This window comes from Bombina bombina, chromosome 7 (assembly GCF_027579735.1).
Source record: "Bombina bombina isolate aBomBom1 chromosome 7, aBomBom1.pri, whole genome shotgun sequence".
NCBI lineage: Eukaryota > Metazoa > Chordata > Amphibia > Anura > Bombinatoridae > Bombina > Bombina bombina.
The window spans coordinates 316,885,284-316,910,825 of NC_069505.1; the positions used below are offsets into that span (position 1 = coordinate 316,885,284).

The 25,542-nt window shown below is 37.1% G+C and overlaps 1 protein-coding gene across 1 annotated transcript in view; it reads left to right on the forward strand.

Moving 5' to 3' along the window:
- The window catches only part of ACOX2 (acyl-CoA oxidase 2), a 112,700-nt gene that overhangs the window by 49,756 nt on the left and 37,402 nt on the right, over window positions 1-25,542 (forward strand). The window contains exons 3-5 of the mRNA XM_053720952.1: window positions 11,707-11,858; window positions 18,055-18,162; window positions 18,246-18,365. Coding sequence (XP_053576927.1) covers window positions 11,707-11,858; window positions 18,055-18,162; window positions 18,246-18,365 — 380 coding nt within the window. The remainder of the gene's footprint in view (window positions 1-11,706; window positions 11,859-18,054; window positions 18,163-18,245; window positions 18,366-25,542) is intronic.

A 25,542-nucleotide genomic window follows, 5' to 3' on the forward strand; every position in this document is an offset into this window, starting at 1 on the left:
TTCTATCCTTCCTTCAAGAAGGATTGGAAAAAGAATTATCTGCAAGTTCCCTGAAGGGACAGATTTCTGCCTTGTCTGTGTTACTTCACAAAAGGCTGGCAGCTGTGCCAGATGTTCAAGCCTTTGTTCAGGCTCTGGTTAGAATTAAGCCTGTTTACAAACCTTTGACTCCTCCTTGGAGTCTCAATTTAGTTCTTTCAGTTCTTCAGGGGGTTCCGTTTGAACCCTTACATTCCGTTGATATTAAGTTATTATCTTGGAAAGTTTTGTTTTTAGTTGCAATTTCTTCTGCTAGAAGAGTTTCAGAATTATCTGCTCTGCAGTGTTCTCCTCCTTATCTGGTGTTCCATGCAGATAAGGTGGTTTTACGTACTAAACCTGGTTTTCTTCCAAAAGTTGTTTCTAACAAAAACATTAACCAGGAGATTATCGTACCTTCTCTGTGTCCGAAACCAGTTTCAAAGAAGGAACGTTTGTTGCACAATTTGGATGTTGTTCGCGCTCTAAAATTCTATTTAGAAGCTACAAAGGATTTTAGACAAACATCTTCCTTGTTTGTTGTTTATTCCGGTAAAAGGAGAGGTCAAAAAGCAACTTCTACCTCTCTCTCTTTTTGGATTAAAAGCATCATCAGATTGGCTTACGAGACTGCCGGACGGCAGCCTCCCGAAAGAATCACAGCTCATTCCACTAGGGCTGTGGCTTCCACATGGGCCTTCAAGAACGAGGCTTCTGTTGATCAGATATGTAGGGCAGCGACTTGGTCTTCACTGCACACTTTTACCAAATTTTACAAGTTTGATACTTTTGCTTCTTCTGAGGCTATTTTTGGGAGAAAGGTTTTGCAAACCGTGGTGCCTTCCATTTAGGTGACCTGATTTGCTCCCTCCCTTCATCCGTGTCCTAAAGCTTTGGTATTGGTTCCCACAAGTAAGGATGACGCCGTGGACCGGACACACCTATGTTGGAGAAAACAGAATTTATGTTTACCTGATAAATTACTTTCTCCAACGGTGTGTCCGGTCCACGGCCCGCCCTGGTTTTTTTAATCAGGTCTGATAATTTATTTTCTTTAACTACAGTCACCACGGTACCATATGGTTTCTCCTATGCAAATATTCCTCCTTAACGTCGGTCGAATGACTGGGGTAGGCGGAGCCTAGGAGGGATCATGTGACCAGCTTTGCTGGGCTCTTTGCCATTTCCTGTTGGGGAAGAGAATATCCCACAAGTAAGGATGACGCCGTGGACCGGACACACCGTTGGAGAAAGTAATTTATCAGGTAAACATAAATTCTGTTTTTTGACTGCTTTGTACCTTTACTGTGACCCCCCCCCCCCCCGTGTTTTTTCATCAGTCAAAGGGAAAAAAAAAGGTCTATTTTATTCTCTCTCCATAGTAGTAATCTTAGAATAATGGGTTCTATTTTGATTGACAGGACTTATTTGACTACATCGGAGCAAAGTTCCAATGTAAACAAATAAGTAAAAATTTAAATGATGATGATTTCAATTATGGAATTGGGTCAGAGGGGGAATGATTATGATGCTAGGCACGCCCTCCAGCCCGCGATCAATTTTAGGAAGCGGCTATGGCTTTAGGACAGCCCTAAAGCCCAGTGCAGTTAGGACGGCATGGAACATCCTAACGGCAGGAAAGGGTTAATAGCATGTACAAGATGTCAGCTTGAAAATGTTGGTCTCGCAAACAGAGAGGCCCATTCTGGTATTAGAGAACATTTGTCCAGCATAAGAACTGGGGTGTAGCTAGACCACAATGCTCAACATTTTAAATAGGTTCATGATAAGCAGGTGCATAAAATTCCTTCAGATGGCAGATATTGAGAAAGTATTTACACTTAAAACGGACAGTGATAGAATTAAAGGGTTATGAAATAGTGCCTATTTGGTAACAACAACAAAAGTTACATCAAAGTAAACATAAAAAAACAGATTGTGTGTTGACAATCTTACTCTTACTCACAAATTTACTTGTTTTTTTACAAGATGAGGGCAATAAATTGACTTGAGCTAGTGCAGGTGTCTCATAGTAACCACTTTGAAGGAAAAGCTCCTCCTTTGCCTTCCTGTAGAGACCACAGCCCCCTTGCAGGGGTGTGACAGGAAGTAATAGACTCTACACAAATGAGAACAAAAAAAAAGGTAAAATCCTTTTAAAATTATGAATAATACATATTGCCATTTTTTCTTTTAAAAGGACATTAAACACCTTGAGATTGCTTTAATAAAATGTTTAGTTATGAATAATGCAATGCAATATATTTGTATTATTTATTTTGTCCCCTTTTCATGTAATCTATCACTGCAAATTGTGCAATTTCTAATTCCCAGAACTTGTAATGCATCCTGCTCACCTCTCATAGCTAACTATGCTCCATACGTCATTTTATCAGATAACACCTGCAAAACAATGCATTTTATACTAACTTTATGACAGTGGCTACCACTGTTGTCTGTGGACTAAAACCCAGATTATTTGCGAGGATCCGAATGCAGAAGAAGACGGCCGCTCACGGCATTCAGCTCTTTTCTGAGCCAAACTTCTTCTTGTGAAAGTGCACATGCCCAATAAACACCCCACCATGACTAGACCCCATTGTTGTACATGCTTCGAAGATATTACTGTCAAATGGTGGTTTTGGGTCATTAGCAGATTAAAAATAGCTAATAGAATTCAAATATTAATTAGTAGATAATATTTATTCATCTTAAAGGGACACTGAACCCAAATTTGTTCTTTCATGATTCAGATAGAGCATGCAATTTTAAGCAACTTACTAATTTACACCTATTACCTAATTGTCTTCATTCTCTTGCTATCTTTATTTGAAAAGGAAGAATATAAGTTTAAAACCCGGCCCATGTTTGGTTCACATGTTTGTGTTTGCTGATTGGTGGCTAAATGCACCCACCAATAAACAAGCGCTGTCCAGGGTTCTGAACCAAACATATGCTTCTTTTTCAAATAAAGATAAGAGAACGAAGAAAAATTGATAATAGGAGTAAATTAGAACGTTGCTTAAAATTGCATGCTCTATCTGAATCATGAAAGAAAAAGTTTGGGTTTAGTGTCCCTTTAAAGGGACACTAAACACTAAATAAATGTCATGCACCTCTCTCTAATCAATAGTGCTGCCATTAAGGAAACAAAGTAACAAGGTTATCACAAAGCTGTGTAACCCAAAACAAATAAAACAACAGGTCACAGATGAAGGCGTGAGCCGAAACGCGTCTCACCGTCTTGTCTACATGTAGCTTATTTTAAAGTTCCATCATTTTACTTTCCATGTTGTTCACAATAAAGGTGTTTTTTGGATTTCACCTTTTCGCTTGAGACCCGCTTTTCTTTGTATGTACAAATAAAACAACAGCCCTTGGCTGGAGCCGCTGCCTGTCTCCTGGTAGCAAACTGTATGGAACAATTGCGGCACAGACTCTTCATGGGGGAAACATTGGAATCTGGAATGGCTTTGAAATCCAATCCGTTGTCAGATAGCAAAGATAGTAAACCTCAAGGAGGAGAACCAAAATAGTTAAAGGGACAGTCAACTCAAACATGTTTATGGTTTAAAAAGATAGATAATCCCTTTATTACCCATTCCCTAGTTTTGCATAACCAACAGTTATATTAATATACTTTTTACCTCTGTGATTAACTTGTATCTAAGTAACTTCTAACAGCCCCCTGATCATATGACTTTTTATGTATTATCTATTGACTTGTATTTAGTACTGTGTTGTGCTAACTCTTAAATAACTCAACGGGCGTGAGCACAATGTTATCTATATGGCTCACATGAACTAGCACTCCCCTGTTGTAAAAAAACATGTGATAAGAGGCTGTTTTTAGTGACTTAGAGACAGGCAGACATTTAGAGGTTTAAATGTTATAAAGTATATTAATATAACAATGTTGGTTGTGCAAAGCTGGGGAATGGGTAGTAAATGCGCTATCTATCTTTTTAAACAATAACAATTTTGGTGTTGACTATCCCTTTAAGTTAGTATATACAAGGCCCAAAGAATGTACTCACATGATATGGTTAGTAAAGGATATCTGAAAAAAAAAAACAACTTGCCCGTCTGCCCAGTCTTAGTGAGAAGCTGCTTGAGCAATACTGCCCATTCTTCTGCTCGAGTGTGGGGGGGGGGGGGGGTCTGTCAATCATCCCTATCGGATCTGATTGGGATGATTGAAATCTGCCACACTTTAGGTGGTGGGGTTAAGCAGCAGGGGTCTTAAAGGGACATAAACCCCAATTTTTTTACTTTAACGATTTAGATAGAACATACCATTTTAAACAACTTTCCAATTTAGTTTTATTATCACATTGTCCTAGTTATCCTTTGTTGAAAAGCAGGAAGATAAGTTCAGGAGAGTGCACGTGTCTCCAATATTATATGGCAGCAGTTTCGCAACAAGGTTATACATTGTATTCTCTATCTAAATCGTGAAAGAAAAATACTGGGTGTCATGTCCCTAGGGACATTAAAGTCAAAATTAAACTTTCGTGATTTGGATAGAGCATAACATTTTAAACAAGTTTTTAATGTACTTTTGTTATGAAATGTGCTTTGTTCTCTTGGTATCTTTTATTGAAGAACAAAACTAGGTAGGCTCATAAGAATGTGCACGTGTCTTTAGTACTCTATGACAGCATTTTGGAACATTGTATAACAAAGTTACAAATAATGTTGCAAAACACTGCTGCCATAGAGTACTAAAGACATGTGCACACTCCTGAGCTCTTATAAGCCTATTTAATTTTCAATAAAGATACCAAGAGAACAAAGCAACTTTCAGAACAGATGTAAATTGCATACCCTATCTGAATCATAAAAGTTTAATTTTGATTTGAGTGTCCCTTAAAAAGAAAATTAGACAAAAAAATGATTTCATGCATACAGAAGTACGTGGTTTTTTTTGCATAAAAAAAGATTAGGTTAAAGTTGTGTCATATGATTTTCAAGCTAACAATAAGTTTTTGTAACAAAATACAGCGGTTTATTGTGATTGTTTCTTGTTCATCTTGATATTGATATGGTATTCGTGACTTAAAATACTTCTTAATTTAACATACTCTATTCTTACAAGAGGTTGTCATGGATGCATAATGATAAAATAAAGGTGTAACACGGATTTCAAAAGAATTCAAAGGGTGCCCCAGAACAAAAAGGTACATTTAATATGTAGGCATTTATATTTAAATAAATTGCTCAAAAAGGATTAAAAATATTAATTGCTGTAATTTTGGAAATTAAAGGCACCTGTAAGGCGTCAATTGTCAGATTAATTAAAGGGAAGGAAATTGGATGTGTCTATTGTACAAGCATTAAGTTAATGAAGAAATCATATTAATAAGTGATTATCCCTTTATAATGAAAAAATACAGGTGTTCAGGTTATAGTTTAAGGGAAACTCCCTGGATTATCGTTGGATTTAAAAGCTAAAAATATTTATATTTGGGGCAATAAATTACATGAATCATATTTTAATTAAATAAGTATTATGAGATCTTCACAAGCCACAGGATACAAAGTGCTGTAATCCTCATGGAGAACGATGGAGGAGAAGATGAGAAACCCTGTTTTAGGGTTTATGCCTTATATTAAGGTTTTCTTATGTTTATTTTATTATGAGATTCATGATTTGCTTTTTTTGACACTATGGAGCCGATTTATCAATGTCTGTCCAACATGATACGCTATAGTGTATCATGTCCGACAGACATCGCTGAATGCCGACAGCATACGCTGACAATATTTAACATTGCACAAGCAGTTCACCAGAACTGATTGTGCAATGCAGCCCCCTGCAGAGTCGCGTCCAATCGGCTGCTAGCAGGGGGTGTCAAATAGCCCGATCGTATAGGTTCGGAGCGGATTGCAGACCGCAGCCTCAGAAGCAACGGACCAGTTATGGAGCAGCGGTATTTAGACCGCTGCTTCATAACTGCTGTTTCCAGCGAGCCTAAAGGCTCACGCAGAAACGGGGGCATCAAGCTTGATAATTCGCCCCTATGACTCTGGGATTCTCATATGACTGGGTAACATTATACGATAATAAATTGTATGATACTTTGTGAACAGTTCTCTTATTACAGCTATACAATACATAAATGTAACTTTTGTTACCTAGGATTACAAAGGCTACAGTGTAGGTTTGACGCTAAACATTATACTATTACTTGAAAGGACATTAATTAAATTATAGAATGATGCATTCAAAGAAAAGATTAGTATGAGAATAACATGTAGATGTATTTTTTTAAATTTCATTAGTTTTTTTAAATATTGACAAAATAAGTGTAAAGTTTTAGAGTCTATAAAACAATGGGAGCTGCCATGTTGTAACTTAGGTTTCTTTCTCTGCATAATGAAATTACAGCAAAAGGGGACAAAATAAATAATGAAAGTATATTGCAGACTTTATTTATATATCCGATGTATCATTTTATATTACCATCTCAAAGTGTTTAATGTCCCTTTAAGGGCCGCTTTCATAAAAGATTGCTGGCCCCTGGTATAGTATTTGAAATGAAAGTGTATACCCTTAGTTCATCACTGCATAAAAAGTATAGAGAACTTTTTATTTTTAATCTAGACCTCTATTTTGCACTATTTTACCTAGGGCTCTGCATCTTTTATATATGCTATTTATCTATATAGTTCTGCCAACTGGGTTTCCATTTCTATGTGCTGTTCTATTTCTGTATTGTGCAGCCTACTCTCTATTACCATCTCTTTACTGTAGTTCAGAACCTACAGTACAGGGAATTCCATAGGCTATACTCCTTATAGCTTACTCATGCCATAAACAAACCAAAAAACAAAATCGGAATGACCAATAGTGTTACTATCCTAATTGTGTCATAAACCTAATCTAGAATACATGGTATAGGTCTCCCACATGATTTAGACACCAACTTGTTTTATAACCTCCTCTTTTTAATATATTACAATGCAGAAAATGTATATATCTCATTTTCAAACAGGACTAGTTGGATGTGTTGTATTAGTATCTGTCACAACCACCTCTCCTGATCATACAGTGCAGGTGAGGGTGTGACTGAGATGCGAGGATGAAAGAGTTAAAGAGACATGAAACCCAACATTTTTCTTTCATTATTCAAAAAAGGTTCCAATTTGCTTCTATTTTTAAATGTGCTTCATTCTCATGTTCTTTTTTGTTGAAGAGATATCTAAATAGGTAGCGTGCAAGTCTGGAGCACTACATGACAGGAAATAGCTAATGTATAATATTGTTGTAAAACTGCTGCCATTTAGTGCTGGAGACACGTGCACACTCCTGAACTTACTATATTGCTTTTCAACAAAGGATGACAAGAAAACAAAGACAATTTGATAATAAAAGTGAAATGGAAAGTTGTTTAAAATTGTATGCTCTACCTGAATCAAATGCGGGTTATGGCCCTTTAATAAAACACTTTTTAAACTTGTCTAGCTCCAGAAAGTATAAAAATCCCTTTTATCACCACCCACTTTCTCCATGTATAACTCTGGTAAAAATTTGGCAAAAAAAATCTATTTATATATGTAAATAAAAATACAAAACTGATAAACTCTTACTGTTAAACCTTACTAATTACCAGTCTTTCAAGTAACATGAATTAAAATGTTAAGACGGAAGCCAAAACTATGATAAGTAATATTTATCATGACAAAAATGGTCACGGTGCATTAACATTAACAAGATTACAGAAAAATATACAAAGGTACAGTACATGTTGCAATACAGTTCTTAAAAGAAAAATGATTCATACAGAAAGTCTACACTGTTCTATAAAGTCAGCAAATGTATAAGTTTTCCCACTCAAGGATAATTGAGATTGAGATCCTGGATCACTCACACACTATGAGAAAAATTGCTCTTCAGCAAATTACATTTTTTGTGTGTAATTTTTCCCACTATATAAATGGGGAAAAAACAACTCAGGTTCCTAAGCCAGCTCATCTTGGTAAGATGGGGATAAGAGAATCCACACACATCTTTTATGGCCCTTGCATTATGAGTTAGACTGTTAGAGAAAGTCCTGAATTTAAACCATTAGCATAACGTTTGCACAGGCACACTTAATTTACCTGCAAGGTAGTCCAATAAAGTCTTAAGGCTGCACAGAACATTTTGATATAAAAATCCCAGTGCCGGATTTGCCCACCGGGATGCTGAAAGATTTCCAGGTGGGCCGCAAGTACCGTAGGGCCACATCCGGGGCAGAGGGACACTCCCAGTCAGGAAAGTAGTGAGCCTTGTGTGCAGCATAGCGCATCTATTCAAAGCCGCTCCGCTACTGGAAGTGGAAGTTAAAAAGTGGGGGGAGGGGTTAGGCTGGGGAGGGGGCCGGGGGAGCTAGAAGGGGGGGAGCATGATTGGCTGGGAAAGGGGGGCAGGGGCTGTTCCAGTCTGATTTTCCAGTCCGGTTCTACAAACATCACATATTTTCCAATCTTTATTGTTTCATGGCATTATTACTTATAAAAGTATATTTCTTTAGAAGGCTAGTTATCCTGTTAATGATCTCAAATATGTGTGTTGATTACAAACTGTGCCAAGTTTCATTAAACCTAAAGTGAATGTACATTTTTATGCTAAAGTGCCCGTTTTTTAAAAATTCGATTAAAATCAGGGGCACTTTAATTCATCAAAATTTACAGCCGCTCAAGCTCCTCCCGGTCGTCGCAAGCCATTTCTGACGTCAGAAATGATGGATAGGTTATTCTCCAATCACGGCTTCCCCCCGGGGGAATAAGTGCCTGATTCAACGCCGTCATTTTAGACCCAGGAAGAGGGTTTGCGACGGGAGGAGGAAGCTGGAGCGGCTGTCAAGATTAAAAGGTAAGTATTTTTTCACAACACGAGTGAAATGTAAATTTTGATGAATTAAAGTGCCCCTGTTTTTAATCTAATTTTTAAAAACTGGGCACTTTAGCATAAAAATTTACATTCCCTTTAAAGGCTGGTATCATGCTCTGGAAATACCATGGGGTTAGTGATTTTTATAGACTGCTATAAAAATATTTTGTGTCAGTTTTCCTAGAGAATTCCTAAGTTAGGGTTACAAGAAAATTAACCTCTGCTATGCTGGACAGTGCTGGTTACATGACATTATCTGTCTATTTACAGTATCTCTATCTAATGTGTGTGTGTGTATTTATATGTGTATGTATGTATGTGTGTGTGTATTTATATGTGCGTATGTGTGGGTGTGTATGAATGTGTGTGTGTATTTATATAGGTGTGTGTGTATTTATATGGGTGTGTGTGTATTTATATGTGTATGTATGTGCGTGTATATTTACGTATATGGGTGACTGTGTGGGTGTGTATGTATGTATTTGTGTATTTATATGGGTGTGTGTGTGTATTTATATGTGTATGTGTGTGTATTTATATGGGTGTATGTGTGACTGTGTATGTATGTGTGTGTATTTATATGTGTATGTATGTGTGTGTGTTTATTTATATGGGTTTGTGTGCATTTATATGTGTATTTATGTGTGTGTGTATTTATATGGGTGGGTGTGTATTTATATGGGTGGGTTTGTATTTATATGTGTGTGTGTATGTGTGTGTGTATTTATATGTGTATGTATGTATGTGTGTGTGTATTTATATGGGTGTGTGTGTATTTATATGTGTATTTATAAGTGTGTGTGTATGTACTGTATATATGTGTGTATTTATATGGGTGTGTGTGTGTGTATTTATATGTGTTGTGTGTGTATGTGTATTTATATTGGTGTGTGTGTGTATATATATATATATCAGGGACGTGCACTCATAGGAGGCAGTGCCTACCCTGCCATATGTGGCCAAAGCTTAATTAAATTTGAATTAAAACAAAAAAAAGTAAAAAATAATAATAATATTTTCCTCCCATGTAATGCTATGGAGAGGCAGGTACAGGAACGCTTCTCTCAATTGCAATACATGGGTCAAAGGAAAAGCTGTGCTGCAGCGCCACCTGTGTTCTGTCAATATATTAGCAGCAAAAATTGGGAACAATAGGAGGCACCCCTCTTGATGCCTCCTAGCAAGTGAAGGATATATAGATTAATCAGAAGGAGGATGCAGTGAGCAAGGTCATGTGACACAACTGGAAGCTGAGGTAACCTAAGAACAGATGACACCAAGCAGAAGAGTAAAGTAGTATTCTACATCTCTTGTGATTCACAAATTGTGTTCAGACACAGCTCATTAACAGGGGGACAGTAAGTTAGCATAACCCAATACTGACAGGAAGTCAAAGGGTGAATTCAAATTTAAATCCATAATTTAAAACCCAGAGTTTGAAGTTAAGTGTGCAGTGTCCACATTATTTAAATTAAAGTGTTTGACATTGAATATTGCTAAGCCTCCCTTTTTCATGGTTATTTTATTTAATTTGGTACAAACTCCATATATGTTATGTCTGTTCAGTCAGAGGATGCAGTATCTATTTTTCTTTTTCTTTGTGTCTCCATTTATTTAAAGACTGCTGTTAACTTGTAATTCACAAATCAATTGAAAGTTGTTGCATTGTGTTTTTAATATGTGCTGCTTTTATACAAGTTTATATTAATAAAAAGGAGATAATGAGGCATTTGAAAAATATATGTAATTATTGCAGTTAAATGTTTTTAGAAATAATGCCACTGTAAAGCTACTGGTTAAACACATAGCCAAAGGGAGAGATTTAAAATTAAACTTTCATGATTGAGGTAGAGCATGCTATTTTAATAGACTTTTCTAGTTATTTATATTTTGAGAATTAGCATCAACTGTTACTGGCCCCATGTCAGCAAATCAAATTAGTTTTTGAAAGGAACATGAAAGTCGTAATTACATTTCCATCATTCAGATAGAAATTGCACAACAAAAATAAATAAATAAACTTTCTATTTTACTTTTATTATTATGTACTTCATTCTTTTGGTATCCTTTGGTGTCCTTTGTTGAAGAGCATACCTAAGTGGGATGTGCACGTGCGTTTCTTGAACACCATATTCCAGCAGCTGTGTTGGCAGTATTGATAACTTGTCCTTTGTGTAAAGCTTGTATGGTAAATTATTTCTATTTTTACAATACAGTAATGAGTAGAGAAGAGATTGTGGATCATTCAAATTGCTTAGTAACTGGCACTGTGCCACAGAATTGTGTGAGTGTGTATGTGAGCAGAGTGTGTGTACTTTATTCTCCAGGTAATCAATACATTTCCGATGAGCTAGTGCTTCAGTGCAGTGTTTCTCAACAATGGTCCTCAAGTACCCCCAACAGGCCAGGTTTTCATTATAGCTGAATCAGTGCACAGGTGAAGTAATCAGCTGATCAGTAACTCAATGGTTACTAACTTGCTCTCACCCATCACCTGATTATGTCACCTGTGCACTGGTTCAGCTGTCATTTAAACCTGCCCTGATGGGGGTACTTGCGGCCCTCTGTACATGTGTTTCTCCAGTGTATCATATCTAGTGCCTCACCAGCCTCTGACCTCACTGCACGTCACTGATATATATATATATATATATATATATATATATCTCACACATACACACATTTATATATGTATAATTGGTTCTCAAATTATAATACAGGAAACTACCAGAGGATGGGGATCTGTTTATATCATCCCAATCGATCAAAGGAAACTGACATTTATGCTATGATTTTTTTTTATATTGCAGAGCTCTTGGTGGGGAATTAGCCCTCAACATTCATGGAGTTTTTCTGAGAAGCATACAAGCACTGGGAACAGATGAACAGGTGGCCAAGTGGATTCCTTTGGCTAACAGCTATAGTATCATAGGAACCTATGCTCAGACTGAACTCGGACATGGTACGTTCAGTCGGCCTTATAATGGCTAAAACCATAGTGGGTTAGAAAACGCACTTAAAGCCCCAGTTTAAAGGGTGCTGTAATGTAAATGCAGGGCGCCTGGTGAAGCTTGCTTTTTTTTCTTTTTGCAGACAGCTGATTGTAATACTTGAATTATTATTACTTGAAGCTGCCAAATAAAATAACTTCTTAAAGGGATAGTTTAGTCAAAATTAAACTTTCATGATTCAGATAGATCAGCAATTTTAAGCAACTTTCTAATTTACTCCTATTATCAATTTGTCTTTGTTCTCTTGTTAGCTTTGTTTGAAAAAGCAAGAATGTAGGCATAGGAGCCGGCCCATTTGTGGTTCAGCACCTGGGTAGCACTTTCTGATTAGTGTCTAAATGTATCCACCAATCAGCAAGCGCTAACCAGGTGCTGAACCAAAAATGGGTCGGTTTATAAGCTTACATTCAAATAAAGACACCAAGAGAACAAAGAAAAATTGATTACCAATAAATTAGAATGTTGCTTAAAATTGTGTGCTCTATCTGAATCATGACAGTTTAATTTTGACTAGACTATTCATTTAAAGGGATATGAATATCAAAATAAACTTCTTTGGTTCAGATGCAGCATGCAATTTTAGGATACTTTTTTCAGTTTGCTTCTGTTATCACATTTGCTTTATTCTCTAAGTATCCTTTGTTGAAAAGAATACCCAGGTAGGCTCAGTATTACTGGGAGCTAGCTGGGGATTTGTGGCTACACACATATATCTCTTGTTATTGGCTTATTAGATGTGTTCAGCTATGTCTCTTTTACATTGTGTTAATATCTTTACATGAGTTAAAAGGACAGTAAAGTCAAACTTAAACTTATATGATTAAGATATAAAATGCAGTTTTAAACAACTTTCCAATTTACTTCTAATATCTCATTTGCTTTGTACTTTTGGTATCCTTTGTTGAAAAGTATACCTAAGTAGGCTCACCCCTCTCATTTGGTGAAAAGGGGATCAAAAGACCAGGGTTAACCAATCTTGGGTGCGATCCGATATATGGTGCAGGTTTCAGTGCAAGCGCGGAAACCTGCGCCGCCCGTAGTTTGACCTCGCACATCGAGCTATCACATATATGGCGCCGACAGTTGCTAAAGTGCCGTAAGCCGGACAAACTAGCGATGTCCAGAAATAAGCATAAGTACAAATTTCTGGAGTCGCCAGTGACTTACGGCACTTAAGTAACTGTTGCCGCTTAAAAAAAACTAACTAAAGTATAAAATCTCCCGTAACTGTCTAACACGCCTCCCAAAAATAGCACGTATACCCCTCTATCTGCAATCCCCCCTCGCACTCATAACAATAAATGTATTACCCCCTAATCTGAGCCCCCTACACCGCCTCCACCTATATTATATGTATTACCTCCTAATCTGAGCCCCCTACACCGCCGCCACCTATATTATATGTATTACCCCTTAATCTGAGCCTAATCTGAGCCCACCTATTTTGAATGTATTAACCACTAATATGATCCCCCTACACCGTCGCCACCTATATTAACCCCTAATATGATCCCCCTACACCGCCACCACCAATTTTAAATATATTAACCCCTAATATGATCCCCCTACACCGCCGCCACCTATTTTAAATATATTAACCCCTAATATGATCCCCTACACCGCCGCCACCACCTAATTTAAATATATTAACCCCTAATATGATCCCCTACACCGCTGCCACCTATTTTAAATATATTAACCCCTAATATGATCCCTAAGTCTAACCCTAACATCCCCTAACTTAATTATTATTTAAATAAATCTAAATAATAATAATATTATTAACTAAATTATTTCTATTTAAAACTAAATACTTACCTATAAAATAAACCCTAAGATAGCTACAATATAATTAATAATTACATTGTAGCTATTTAAGGGTTTATATTTATTTTACAGGTAACTTTGTATTTATTTTAACTAGGTACAATAGCTATTAAATAGTTAATAACTATTTAATAGCTACCTAGTTAAAATAATTACAAAATTACCTTTAAAATAAATCCTAACCTAAGTTACCATTACACCTAACACTACTCTATCAATAAATTAACTAAATAAACTACAATTATCTAAACTAAAATACAATTAAATAAAGTAAACTATATTACAAAAAAAAACAAACACTAAATAACAAAAAATAAAAAAAGATTACAAGAATTTTAAGCTAATTACACCTAATCTAAGCCCCCTAATAAAATAAAAAAGCCCCCCAAAATAATAAAATTTCCCTACCCTAAACTAAATTACAAAAGTAATCAGCTCTATTACCATCCCTTAAAAGGGCCTTTTGCGGGGAATTGCCCCAAAATAATCAGCTCTTTTACCTGTAAAAAAAAGAACAACCCCCCCCCATTACAACCCACCACCCACACACCCTTACTCTAAAACCCACCCGATCCCCCCTTAAAAAAACCTAAGTCTAACCTCCAAGTGGTCCTTACCTGTCCTGAAGACCGGCGGAGAAGGTCCTGTTCCAGGCGGAGAAGTCTTCTTCCAAGCGGCGACCTCTTCTTCTTCCAAGAACCAGCCGGTGCGGAGCGGAGGAGTTGAAGACCGATGACCGCGGAGCTGAAGACCATCCACTCTGGAACTGAAGACCGGCGATGCTGGAACTGAAGACCGGAGCCATGGAGCGTGGAGGATCCTCCGCCGTACACTGAATAGGAATTCAAGGTACGCAATTAAAAATGGCGTCCCTTGCATTCCTATTGGCTGATTTGAGCCTTCAAATTCAAATCAGACAATCGGATGAGATCTACTGTAATTCTATTGGCTGATTTGAATAGCCAATAGAATAAGAGCTACTGTAATTCTATTGGCTGATTTGAATAGCCAATAGAATTACAGTAGCTCTTATTCGGGGGATTGCGGTTGACAGGTAGATAGACATTGCGCATAAGTTAGGTGTTAGGTTTTATTTTGCAGGCAGTTTAGGGAGTTACGGGGCTCCAATACTCAGCATAAGGCTTACTACGTCTGCATTTTGTGGCGAGGTGAAAATGGAGTAAGATTTCTCCATTTTCGCCATGTAAGTCCTTACGCTGTATATTGGATACCAAACTGCGCGGGTTTGGTATATCACTCTATGGGCCAAGAAACTACGGCCAAAGGGTGAAATATAAGAGCGTAACTTCTATGTTACTCCGTATATAGGATAACAAACCAGCGCAAAATTTGGCTTCCCGGCATTTGCGGGCGACGCTGCATATCGGATCGGGCCCCTTGACTCCAGAAAAGAGGGCATTTTTATATTTTCTGTATACACATTTATTTCTATGTAAGAAGGAATAATGTCAGTTATGTGATAGACTATTTATTTTAATTCCTGTTGTATTGTTAGCTGGCAGATACTCTTTGTGGATACCTGATATGTATTATACACAATCCAATGGTAATTAAAATTAGATTTAATCTATGTATTTTTTTTAAATGGTACACTTTATCTAAACCATGAAAGTTTAAAGGGACACTGAACCCAATTTTTTCTTTCGAGATTCAGATAGAGCATGCAATTTTAAGTAACTTTCTAATTTACTCCTATTATCATTTTTCTTTGTTCTCTTGCTATCTTTATTTGAAAAAGAAGGCATCTAAGCTTTTTTTGGGTTCAGGACTCTGGGCAGCACTTTTTTATTGGTGGATCAATTTATCCACCAATCTGCAAGAACAACCCAGGTTGTTCACCAAAAATGGGCCGGCATCTAAACTTACATTCTTGCATTTCAAATAAAGATACCAAGAGAATTAAAAAAAAAATGATAATAGGAGTAAATTAGAAAGTTGCTTAAAATGGCATGCTCTATCTGAATCACGAAAGAGTTTGGGTTCAGTGTCCCTTTAATTTTATTGCCTTTAAAGGTCCAAAATAGTTGAAAAAAAGCATGCTGTAATCTGTTAGAGCATGTAGTTTTATGACTATTGACCCTGCTCTACTGTATGTTTAACCCAGGAAAGTAGTTAAACACACAGTAGAAGTTCCATTTGGTACTCGCGGAGCACTGCTGGTCCCAACTGGAACCCAAGGCTCATCCAGTAAAGAGTGGTAGTTGCACATCTGAGTCATGAGACTAGTGCTGCTGATTGGATGAGCGTTAGGTTCCGCTTTGGACCAATAGTGCACTTTGGGTCCTGAATAGAACTTCTACTGTGTGTTTAACTCCTTTGCGGTAGTCATAAAATGACATGCTCTAACTGATTAGAGCTTGTAATTATTTTCTGGAGATGTTATTGTTACCCTAACAATTGTTCCCTCAAAGGAGGTTAAACACATAATTCTCAGAAGCTGGCCTTGAGCAGACAATGACCAGTGAGCCAATCACAAGTAGCATAGGCATGTTGCTGCTATTCACTGATCACACCTTTCTCAGGTCTAGTTCTGAAGCACCTTAAAAGGACATGAAACTCAGAACAATTTAAAACAACTTTCCAATTTTTTTTTTTTTATTATCTAATTTAGTGTTGTTCTATTGGTATCCTTTCTTTAAAAGCATACCTAGGTAGGCTCAGGAGCTGCTGATTGGTGGGTGCACATAGCTGCCTCATGTCATTGGCTCACCTATATGCATTGCTGTTTCTTTTAACAAAGGATACCAAAAGAATGAAGCAAATTAGATAAAAGAAGTCAATTGAAAAGTTGTTTAAAAATGGTATTTTCTATCTGAATTTTGGAAGAAAAAAAACTTGGGTTTCACATCCCTTTAACTGTGTGTTTACTTAAGCCCCTTTGAAGCAGGTTAAAAAAAGTTGTAAACCAATTTAAGGAATAAATGTTCAAATGCATTTTAGAATTGCTTTAGAATGCTCCTTATATACATTTCTCCTGTTCTTTAATAAATGCATTAAAGGGATATTAAACCCATATTTTTTTTCTTTCATGATATAGAAAGAGCATGCAATTTTCAACAACTATCTAATTTAATTCTATAATTGAATATGCTTCATTCTCTTGATGTCCTTGGCTGAAAAGCATATCTAGATAGGCACAGTAGCTGTTGATTAGTGGCTGCACATAGATGCCTCGTGTGATTGGCTCACCCATGTGGATTGCTATTTCTTCAACAAAGTATATCTGAAAAATTAAGCAAATTAGATAATAGAAGTAAATTGGAATGTTGTTTAAAATTGTATTCTCTAACTGAATCATTAAAGAAAAATGTTGTGTTTAATGTCCCTTTAATGGATTTCCTCTAAATTACCAGATTCCCAACATGCACTGATGATGACAATAATGGAAGTAGCTTTTTGGCAGATATTGTGAGACTGTGCATACCAAACACAACATGTAATCTAATAAAAGAAAGGATCTTGTTCTTGCAAGAGTGTTTGATAATTTATCCTGAAAGGCTTGTGCTAAGTAATTTGTTAAAGGGATATAAAACCCAAAATGTTTCTTTCATGATTCAGATAAACCGTACAATTTTAAACAACTTTCCAATATACTTCTATTAACACATTTTCTTTGTTTTCATTTTATTCTTTGTTGAAAAGCAGCACGATAAGTTCACGAGCACGCACGTGTCTGCAGCACTATATGGCCGCAGTTTTGCAACATTAGCAAGAGCACTAGATGGCAGCACTATTTCCTGTCATGTAGTGCTGCAGAAATGTGCACGCTGCCTACCTAGGTATCTTTTGAACAAAGAATAACATGAAATTTAAAGGGACATGAAACCGTAAAAAAATGATTTCATGATTTAGACAGAGTATACAATTTGAAACAACTTTCCAATTGACTTCTATTATTTAATTTGCTTCATTCTCTTGTTGTTCTTTTCTGAAAGGTTCATCTAGGAAAGCTCAGGAGCTGCTGATTGGTGGCTGCATATATGCGCCAATTGTCATTGGCTCACCCATTTGTTGAGTTAGAAAACAGTAGTGCATTGCTGCTCCTTCAACAATAGATATGAAAAGAATGAAGCAAATTTGATAATAGAAGTACATTGGAAAGTGGTTTAAAATTGTATGTTCTACCTAAATCATGAAATAATATTTTTGGGTTTGATGTCCGTTCAAGCAAATTTGATTATAGAAGCAAATTGGAAACTTTTTTTAAAAAATTGCATTCTCTATCTGAATAATGGAAGAAAAAAATCATTAGGTCAAATTGTAACAAACAAACTCACAATGCTTTTTATTCCTTTACAGGAACCTATCTTCGAGGCTTGGAAACCACAGCAACATTTGACGTTGACACTCAGGAATTTATAGTAAATACTCCCAATATAACCGCAACAAAATGGTGGCCTGGAGATTGTAAGTTTACAAGACCTTGTTCTCATTGCACGTTTCTAATAAATACGGTATATTTATACTACTGTGCTGCTTTATGTTTACAGTGGGTAAAACTTGCACCCATGCTGTTGTTCTGGCCCAGTTGTATAGCAAAGGAAAAAACTATGGCATGCACCCTTTCATAGTGCAGATCCGAAGTCTACAGGACCACTCTGCCTTACCAGGTAATCTTGCAGACTATTAAAGGGATATGTTAGCCGTTTACAAATGTGTTAGTGTTTGACTCCAAAAATATCCAGGAGTTTAAAGCATATGATTCCGTAGAATAAAAAAATAATATCTATACATATTTAACCTGTAAATAATTCATCAAAGTTACTAAAAACAATTCTAAGATTTTTTTTTTCATTATATTTGATCATTCAAAATTTACACTTAAAGGGACATAAAACCCCAAAATTTAATTTCATGGTTTAGGTAGAACATACAATTTTAAATAACTTTCCAGTTTACTTCTATTATCAAATGTGCTTCATTCTCTTGGTATCATTTGTTAAAGGAGCAACTTCCGCTTTCTAACTGAACACATGCGGTTAGACAATGACAATTGGTGTGTATATATATATATATATATATATATATGCAGCCACCAATTAGCAGCTAGAACCTAGGTTCTTTGCTTCTCCGAGCTTACCTAGATAAACCTTTCAGCAAAGGATACAAAGAGAAGGAAGCACATTAAATAGAAGTAAATTGGAAAGTTGTTTAAAATTGTATGCTCTGTCTAAATCATAATTGTATAATTATGACTTTACTGTCCCTTTAAATATATGGGGAATAGTATTAGGTATTAGTCTTTATATAGTTGTTTGCATTGCTTGTAATAAAAAATAGATCTGAACTTGTCATATAAATGTGTAATTCTGTTGTGAAATCTGCAAAAGCAAAACTGTCTCTTTAACTTATAAATTGGGATCCCAGAGAAACTTTTACAACCATTTGTCTTATGACTGCAATAGTTGTGTATAAATCATTTCAATAAAAAAAAAGTTAAACATTTTTTTTATGTGATTATATATGGCAGCCATATAGTAGCATTAAATATACCATGGGCCTTGATCAATAGCTTGGGTTGTCTACTTTAAAAATATATATAGTTTTCATAGGGAAATAAAAAAAACAAGGGCTCTATTTCTGTTTAAACCAAGTGATATCAAAAATGCTAAAAAGTCTCTGGTACTTTGGGCAAGTTTTTCTCTGAAATTCCCGGTAGCGAAGGGTTAAAAAGCTTATTTTTACAATATCAAGGTAATACAAATTTAATTAATGAAATTTAAAAAAAATAAATTAAAATTTGAATAAATGTTTAATACGTTTACGTGTAAGCTAGGGGGTGCTGATGATGAGTTTATAGAACCAGGGGGCAGAGGCTGGAAAATGTTTGGGAACCACTGATATAAAGCATATGATATTTAAATGAATTTCAAGTAAACTTCTATAGTCTAATGTTGCCCTTATCATGGTATCCTTGGATCAAACTTTGCCAGTTCCACCAACTGAAACCGATAACAGTGAGCCGAGCGTAATGATTGTCAGCTATTTTTATGTAATGTTACAGTTGCTTTATAGCTGCAACAACTTTTTCAGTCTAGCAGTAAGCACTTTTTAGGCACAACTGTTGGTTTATACTGAAATATGGTGACTGGCACTATATTGGGTACAGGTATTTCAGCCGCAATGTGGGCACTGTGTCAGGCTCACCCACTGAAAACACTAGATAACTGTGACACGTGTAATGGTAAATTTTTTTCTTGTAGTTTCTTTTTGGAATATGGAAATTAACGCTTGGCGCTGTATTGGGCACACGTGCCTGCTGCCGCTTTGGCACTTTCCAGGGATACCCATAGAAAAAAAAAGAAAAGCTGTGTGTAAAAATATTTATGTAATGTAACATTGGAAGGACAATAAAACCACAACTTTTAGAATATAAATAAATGCACTTTTTGGGCACATCTTTGCCAGATCAGAAATTGGCAGTTGGTACATCAGTCACACAAAGTTAGCCAACTGTGTGTGAGTTCTTTGTATATAAAATTTAAAAAAAAAATAACAGCACACTCTGTGAGACAGGAACAATGGACCTGCTGTTTGGTTTGATATTGCAGTGGGTATAGTGCTGCTGCAGCAAAAAAAAAAAAAAAAAAGGTTCACTTTATAAACATGGTCACTCCAATTTATCTCAAGTTTCCCACTTCCACCAATCACCCCTTATCCTTCCTTCTTCTTCCCTAATATTATAATGCAGTATGACTGAGTGTGAAGTGAAAGCAAACTGAGAGGAAGAAATATACATCATGTTCATCCAGTAATGGGATTCGGATTGTCCAATAACATAAGTGAAAATTACCTGCTGTTTGGCGGACAGAAGTGTTAGTCAACTAAGGAGGACATTGATGGATATGATTAGCAGGACCGCCATCAGGGGGTGACAGGGGTGACTCCTGTCAGGGGCCCAATGGGCCAGGGGGGGGGGCATGAGGCAAGAACTAAAAAAAATATATATTTTTTTTAATTTCGGCACCCACCAGTGGGTACTACAGCAGAGTGCTAATTGAGCATGGTAAATGATATTACAAGGAGTAAAGTATTAGCATTTTAGAGGATTTCTGAGTGTGCACTAAACCACTATGCACAGTGTGAGACAGACTTGGCACTTTGTTTGTACAGTGTGTGCCTGAGTCAGACGGCAGATCACTTTCATTTGCAGAGGAGGTAGGACTTACTTAGCAAATATTTTTAATGTCTTTGTGCAATTTCGGATTGTCAGTATGGTAGTAGTTGTATGGTGGGGCCAGGGGTCCATAAAAACACATTTTTTTAGCAGCAGTGTATTTATGATTATTTGACAATGCTGTAGAAATTCTATGTTTAAAACCATGCAGAAATGTTTCCTCCTCAATACACAAATGGTAGGTGCCCTTTTGGCATATATGCATTTTATATATATTTATATATATATATACAGGTGGACCTTGTTTTACAACGGTTCAATTTACACCATTTCAGAATAACAACCTTTCTTTCATGTAATTAACAAGAGTCCATGAGCTAGTGACGTATGGGATATACATTCCTACCAGGAGGGGCAAAGTTTCCCAAACCTTAAAATGCCTATAAATACACCCCTCACCACACCCACAAATCAGTTTTTACAAACTTTGCCTCCAAGGGAGGTGGTGAAGTAAGTTTGTGCTAGATTCTACGTTGATATGCGCTCCGCAGCAAGTTGGAGCCCGGTTTTCCTCTCAGCGTGCAGTGAATGTCAGAGGGATGTGAGGAGAGTATTGCCTATTGAATGCAGTGATCTCCTTCTACGGGGTCTATTTCATAAGGTTCTCTGTTATCGGTCGTAGAGATTCATCTCTTACCTCCCTTTTCAGATCGACGATATACTCTTATATTTACCATTTCCTCTACTGATTCTCGTTTCAGTACTGGTTTGGCTTTCTACAAACATGTAGATGAGTGTCCTGGGGTAAGTAAGTCTTATTTTCTGTGACACTCTAAGCTATGGTTGGGCACTTTATTTATAAAGTTCTAAATATATGTATTCAAACATTTATTTGCCTTGACTCAGAATGTTCAACTTTCCTTATTTCCAGACAGTCAGTTTCATATTTGGGATTATGCTTTAATTATCATATTTTTCTTACCTCAAAAATTTGACTTTTTTCCCTGTGGGCTGTTAGGCTCGCGGGGGCTGAAAATGCTTCATTTTATTGCGTCATTCTTGGCGCGGACTTTTTTGGCGCAAAAATTCATTTCCGTTTCCGGCGTCATACGTGTCGCCGGAAGTTGCGTCATTTTTTTGACGTTATTTTGCGCCAAAAATGTCGGCGTTCCGGATGTGGCGTCATTTTTGGCGCCAAAAGCATTTAGGCGCCAAATAATGTGGGCGTCTTATTTGGCGCCAAAAAATATGGGCGTCGCTTTTGTCTCCACATTATTTCAGTCTCATTTTTCATTTGCTTCTGGTTGCTAGAAGCTTGATGTTTGGCATTTTTTTCCCATTCCTGAAACTGTCTTATAAGGAATTTGATCTATTTTGCTTTATATGTTGTTTTTTCTCTTACATATTGCAAGATGTCTCACGTTGCATCTGAGCCAGAAGATACTACAGGAAAACCTCTGCCTGCTGGATCTACCAAAGCTAAGTGTATCTGCTGTAAACTTTTGGTAGCTATTCCTCCAGCTGTTGTTTGTATTAAATGTCATGACAAACTTGTTAATGCAGATAATATTTCCTTTAGTGATGTACCATTGCCTGTTGCAGTTCCCTCAACATCTAAGGTGCAGAATGTTCCTGATAACATAAGAGATTTTGTTTCTGAATCCATAAAGAAGGCTTTGTCTGTTATTTCTCCTTCTAGTAAACGTAAAAAGTCTTTTAAATCTTCTCTCTCTACAGATGAATTTTTAAATGAACACCATCATTCTGATTCTTTGGACTCTTCTGGTTCAGAGGATTCTGTCTCAGAGATTGATGCTGATAAATCTTCATATTTATTTAAGATGGAATTTATTCGCTCTTTACTTAAAGAAGTACTAATTGCTTTAGAAATAGAGGATTCTAGTCCTCTTGATACTAATTCTATACGTTTGGATAAGGTTTTTAAAGCTCCTGCGGTTATTCCAGAAGTCTTTCCTGTTCCTAATGCTATTTCTGCAGTAATTGCTAAGGAATGGGATAGATTGGGTAATTCATTTACTCCTTCTAAACGTTTTAAGCAATTATATCCTGTTCCGCCTGACAGATTAGAATTTTGGGACAAAATCCCTAAAGTTGATGGGGCTATTTCTACCCTTGCTAAACGTACTACCATTCCTACATCAGATGGTACCTCGTTTAAGGATCCTTTAGATAGAAAAATTGAATCTTTTCTAAGAAAAGCTTATCTATGTTCAGGTAATCTTCTTAGACCTGCTATATCATTGGCTGATGTTGCTGCAGCTTCAACTTTTTGGTTGGAAACTCTAGCGCAACAAGTAACAAATCGTGATTCTCATGATATTATTATTCTTCTCCAGCATGCTAATAATTTCATCTGTGATGCCATTTTTGATATTATTAGAGTTGATGTTAGATTTATGTCTCTGGCTATCTTAGCCAGAAGAGCTTTATGGCTTAAGACTTGGAATGCTGATATGGCTTCTAAATCAACTCTACTTTCCATTTCTTTCCAGGGAAACAAATTATTTGGTTCTCAGTTGGATTCTATTATTTCAACTGTTACTGGTGGGAAAGGAACTTTTTTACCACAGGATAAAAAGTCTAAAGGTAAAAACAGGGCTAACAATCGTTTTCGTTCCTTTCGTTTCAACAAAGAACAAAAGCCTGATCCTTCGTCCTCAGGAGCAGTTTCAGTTTGGAAACCATCTCCAGTCTGGAATAAATCCAAGCCTGCTAGAAAGGCAAAGCCTGCTTCTAAGTTCACATGAAGGTACGGCCCTCATTCCAGTTCAGCTGGTAGGGGGCAGGTTACGTTTTTTCAAAGAAATTTGGATCAGTTCTGTTCACAATCTTTGGATTCAGAACATTGTTTCAGAAGGGTACAGAATTGGTTTCAAGATGAGACCTCCTGCAAAGAGATTTTTTCTTTCCCATGTCCCAGTAAATCCAGTGAAAGCTCAAGCATTTCTGAATTGTGTTTCAGATCTAGAGTTGGCTGGAGTAATTATGCCAGTTCCAGTTCCGGAACAGGGGATGGGGTTTTATTCAAATCTCTTCATTGTACCAAAGAAGGAGAATTCCTTCAGACCAGTTCTGGATCTAAAATTATTGAATCGTTATGTAAGGATACCAACGTTCAAGATGGTAACTGTAAGGACTATATTGCCTTTTGTTCAGCAAGGGAATTATATGTCCACAATAGATTTACAGGATGCATATCTGCATATTCCGATTCATCCAGATCATTATCAGTTCCTGAGATTCTCTTTTCTAGACAAGCATTACCAATTTGTGGCTCTACCGTTTGGCCTTGCTACAGCTCCAAGAATTTTCACAAAGATTCTCGGTGCCCTTCTGTCTGTAATCAGAGAACAGGGTATTGTGGTATTTCCTTATTTGGACGATATCTTGGTACTTGCTCCGTCTTTACATTTAGCAGAGTCTCATACGAATCGACTTGTGTTGTTTCTTCAAGATCATGGTTGGAGGATCAATTTACCAAAAAGATCTTTGATTCCTCAAACAAGGGTAACCTTTCTGGGTTTCCAGATAGATTCAGTGTCCATGACTTTGTCTTTAACAGACAAGAGACGTCTAAAATTGATTACAGCCTGTCGAAACCTTCAGTCTCAATCATTCCCTTCGGTAGCCTTATGCATGGAAATTCTAGGTCTTATGACTGCTGCATCGGACGCGATCCCCTTTGCTCGTTTTCACATGCGACCTCTTCAGCTCTGTATGCTGAACCAATGGTGCAGGGATTACACGAAGATATATCAATTAATATCTTTAAAACCGATTGTTCGGCACTCTCTGACGTGGTGGACAGATCACCATCGTTTAATTCAGGGGGCTTCTTTTGTTCTTCCGACCTGGACTGTAATTTCAACAGATGCAAGTCTCACAGGTTGGGGAGCTGTGTGGGGATTTCTGACGGCACAAGGAGTTTGGGAATCTCAGGAGGTGAGATTACCGATCAATATCTTGGAACTCCGTGCAGTTTTCAGAGCTCTTCAGTTTTGGCCTCTTCTGAAGAGAGAATCGTTCATTTGTTTTCAGACAGACAATGTCACAACTGTGGCATACATCAATCATCAAGGAGGGACTCACAGTCCTCTGGCTATGAAAGAAGTATCTCGAATTTTGGTTTGGGCGGAATCCAGCTCCTGTCTAATCTCTGCGGTTCATATCCCAGGTGTAGACAATTGGGAAGCGGATTATCTCAGTCGCCAAACGTTGCATCCGGGCGAATGGTCTCTTCACCCAGAGGTATTTCTTCAGATTGTTCAAATGTGGGGGCTCCCAGAGATAGATCTGATGGCCTCTCATCTAAACAAGAAACTTCCCAGGTATCTGTCCAGATCCCGGGATCCTCAGGCGGAGGCAGTGGATGCATTATCACTTCCTTGGAAGTATCATCCTGCCTATATCTTTCCGCCTCTAGTTCTTCTTCCAAGAGTAATCTCCAAGATTCTGAGGGAATGCTCGTTTGTTCTGCTAATAGCTCCGGCATGGCCTCACAGGTTTTGGTATGCGGATCTTGTCCGGATGGCATCTTGCCAACCATGGACTCTTCCGTTAAGACCAGACCTTCTGTCTCAAGGTCCTTTTTTTCCATCCGGATCTGAAATCCTTAAATTTAAAGGTATGGAGATTGAACGCTTGATTCT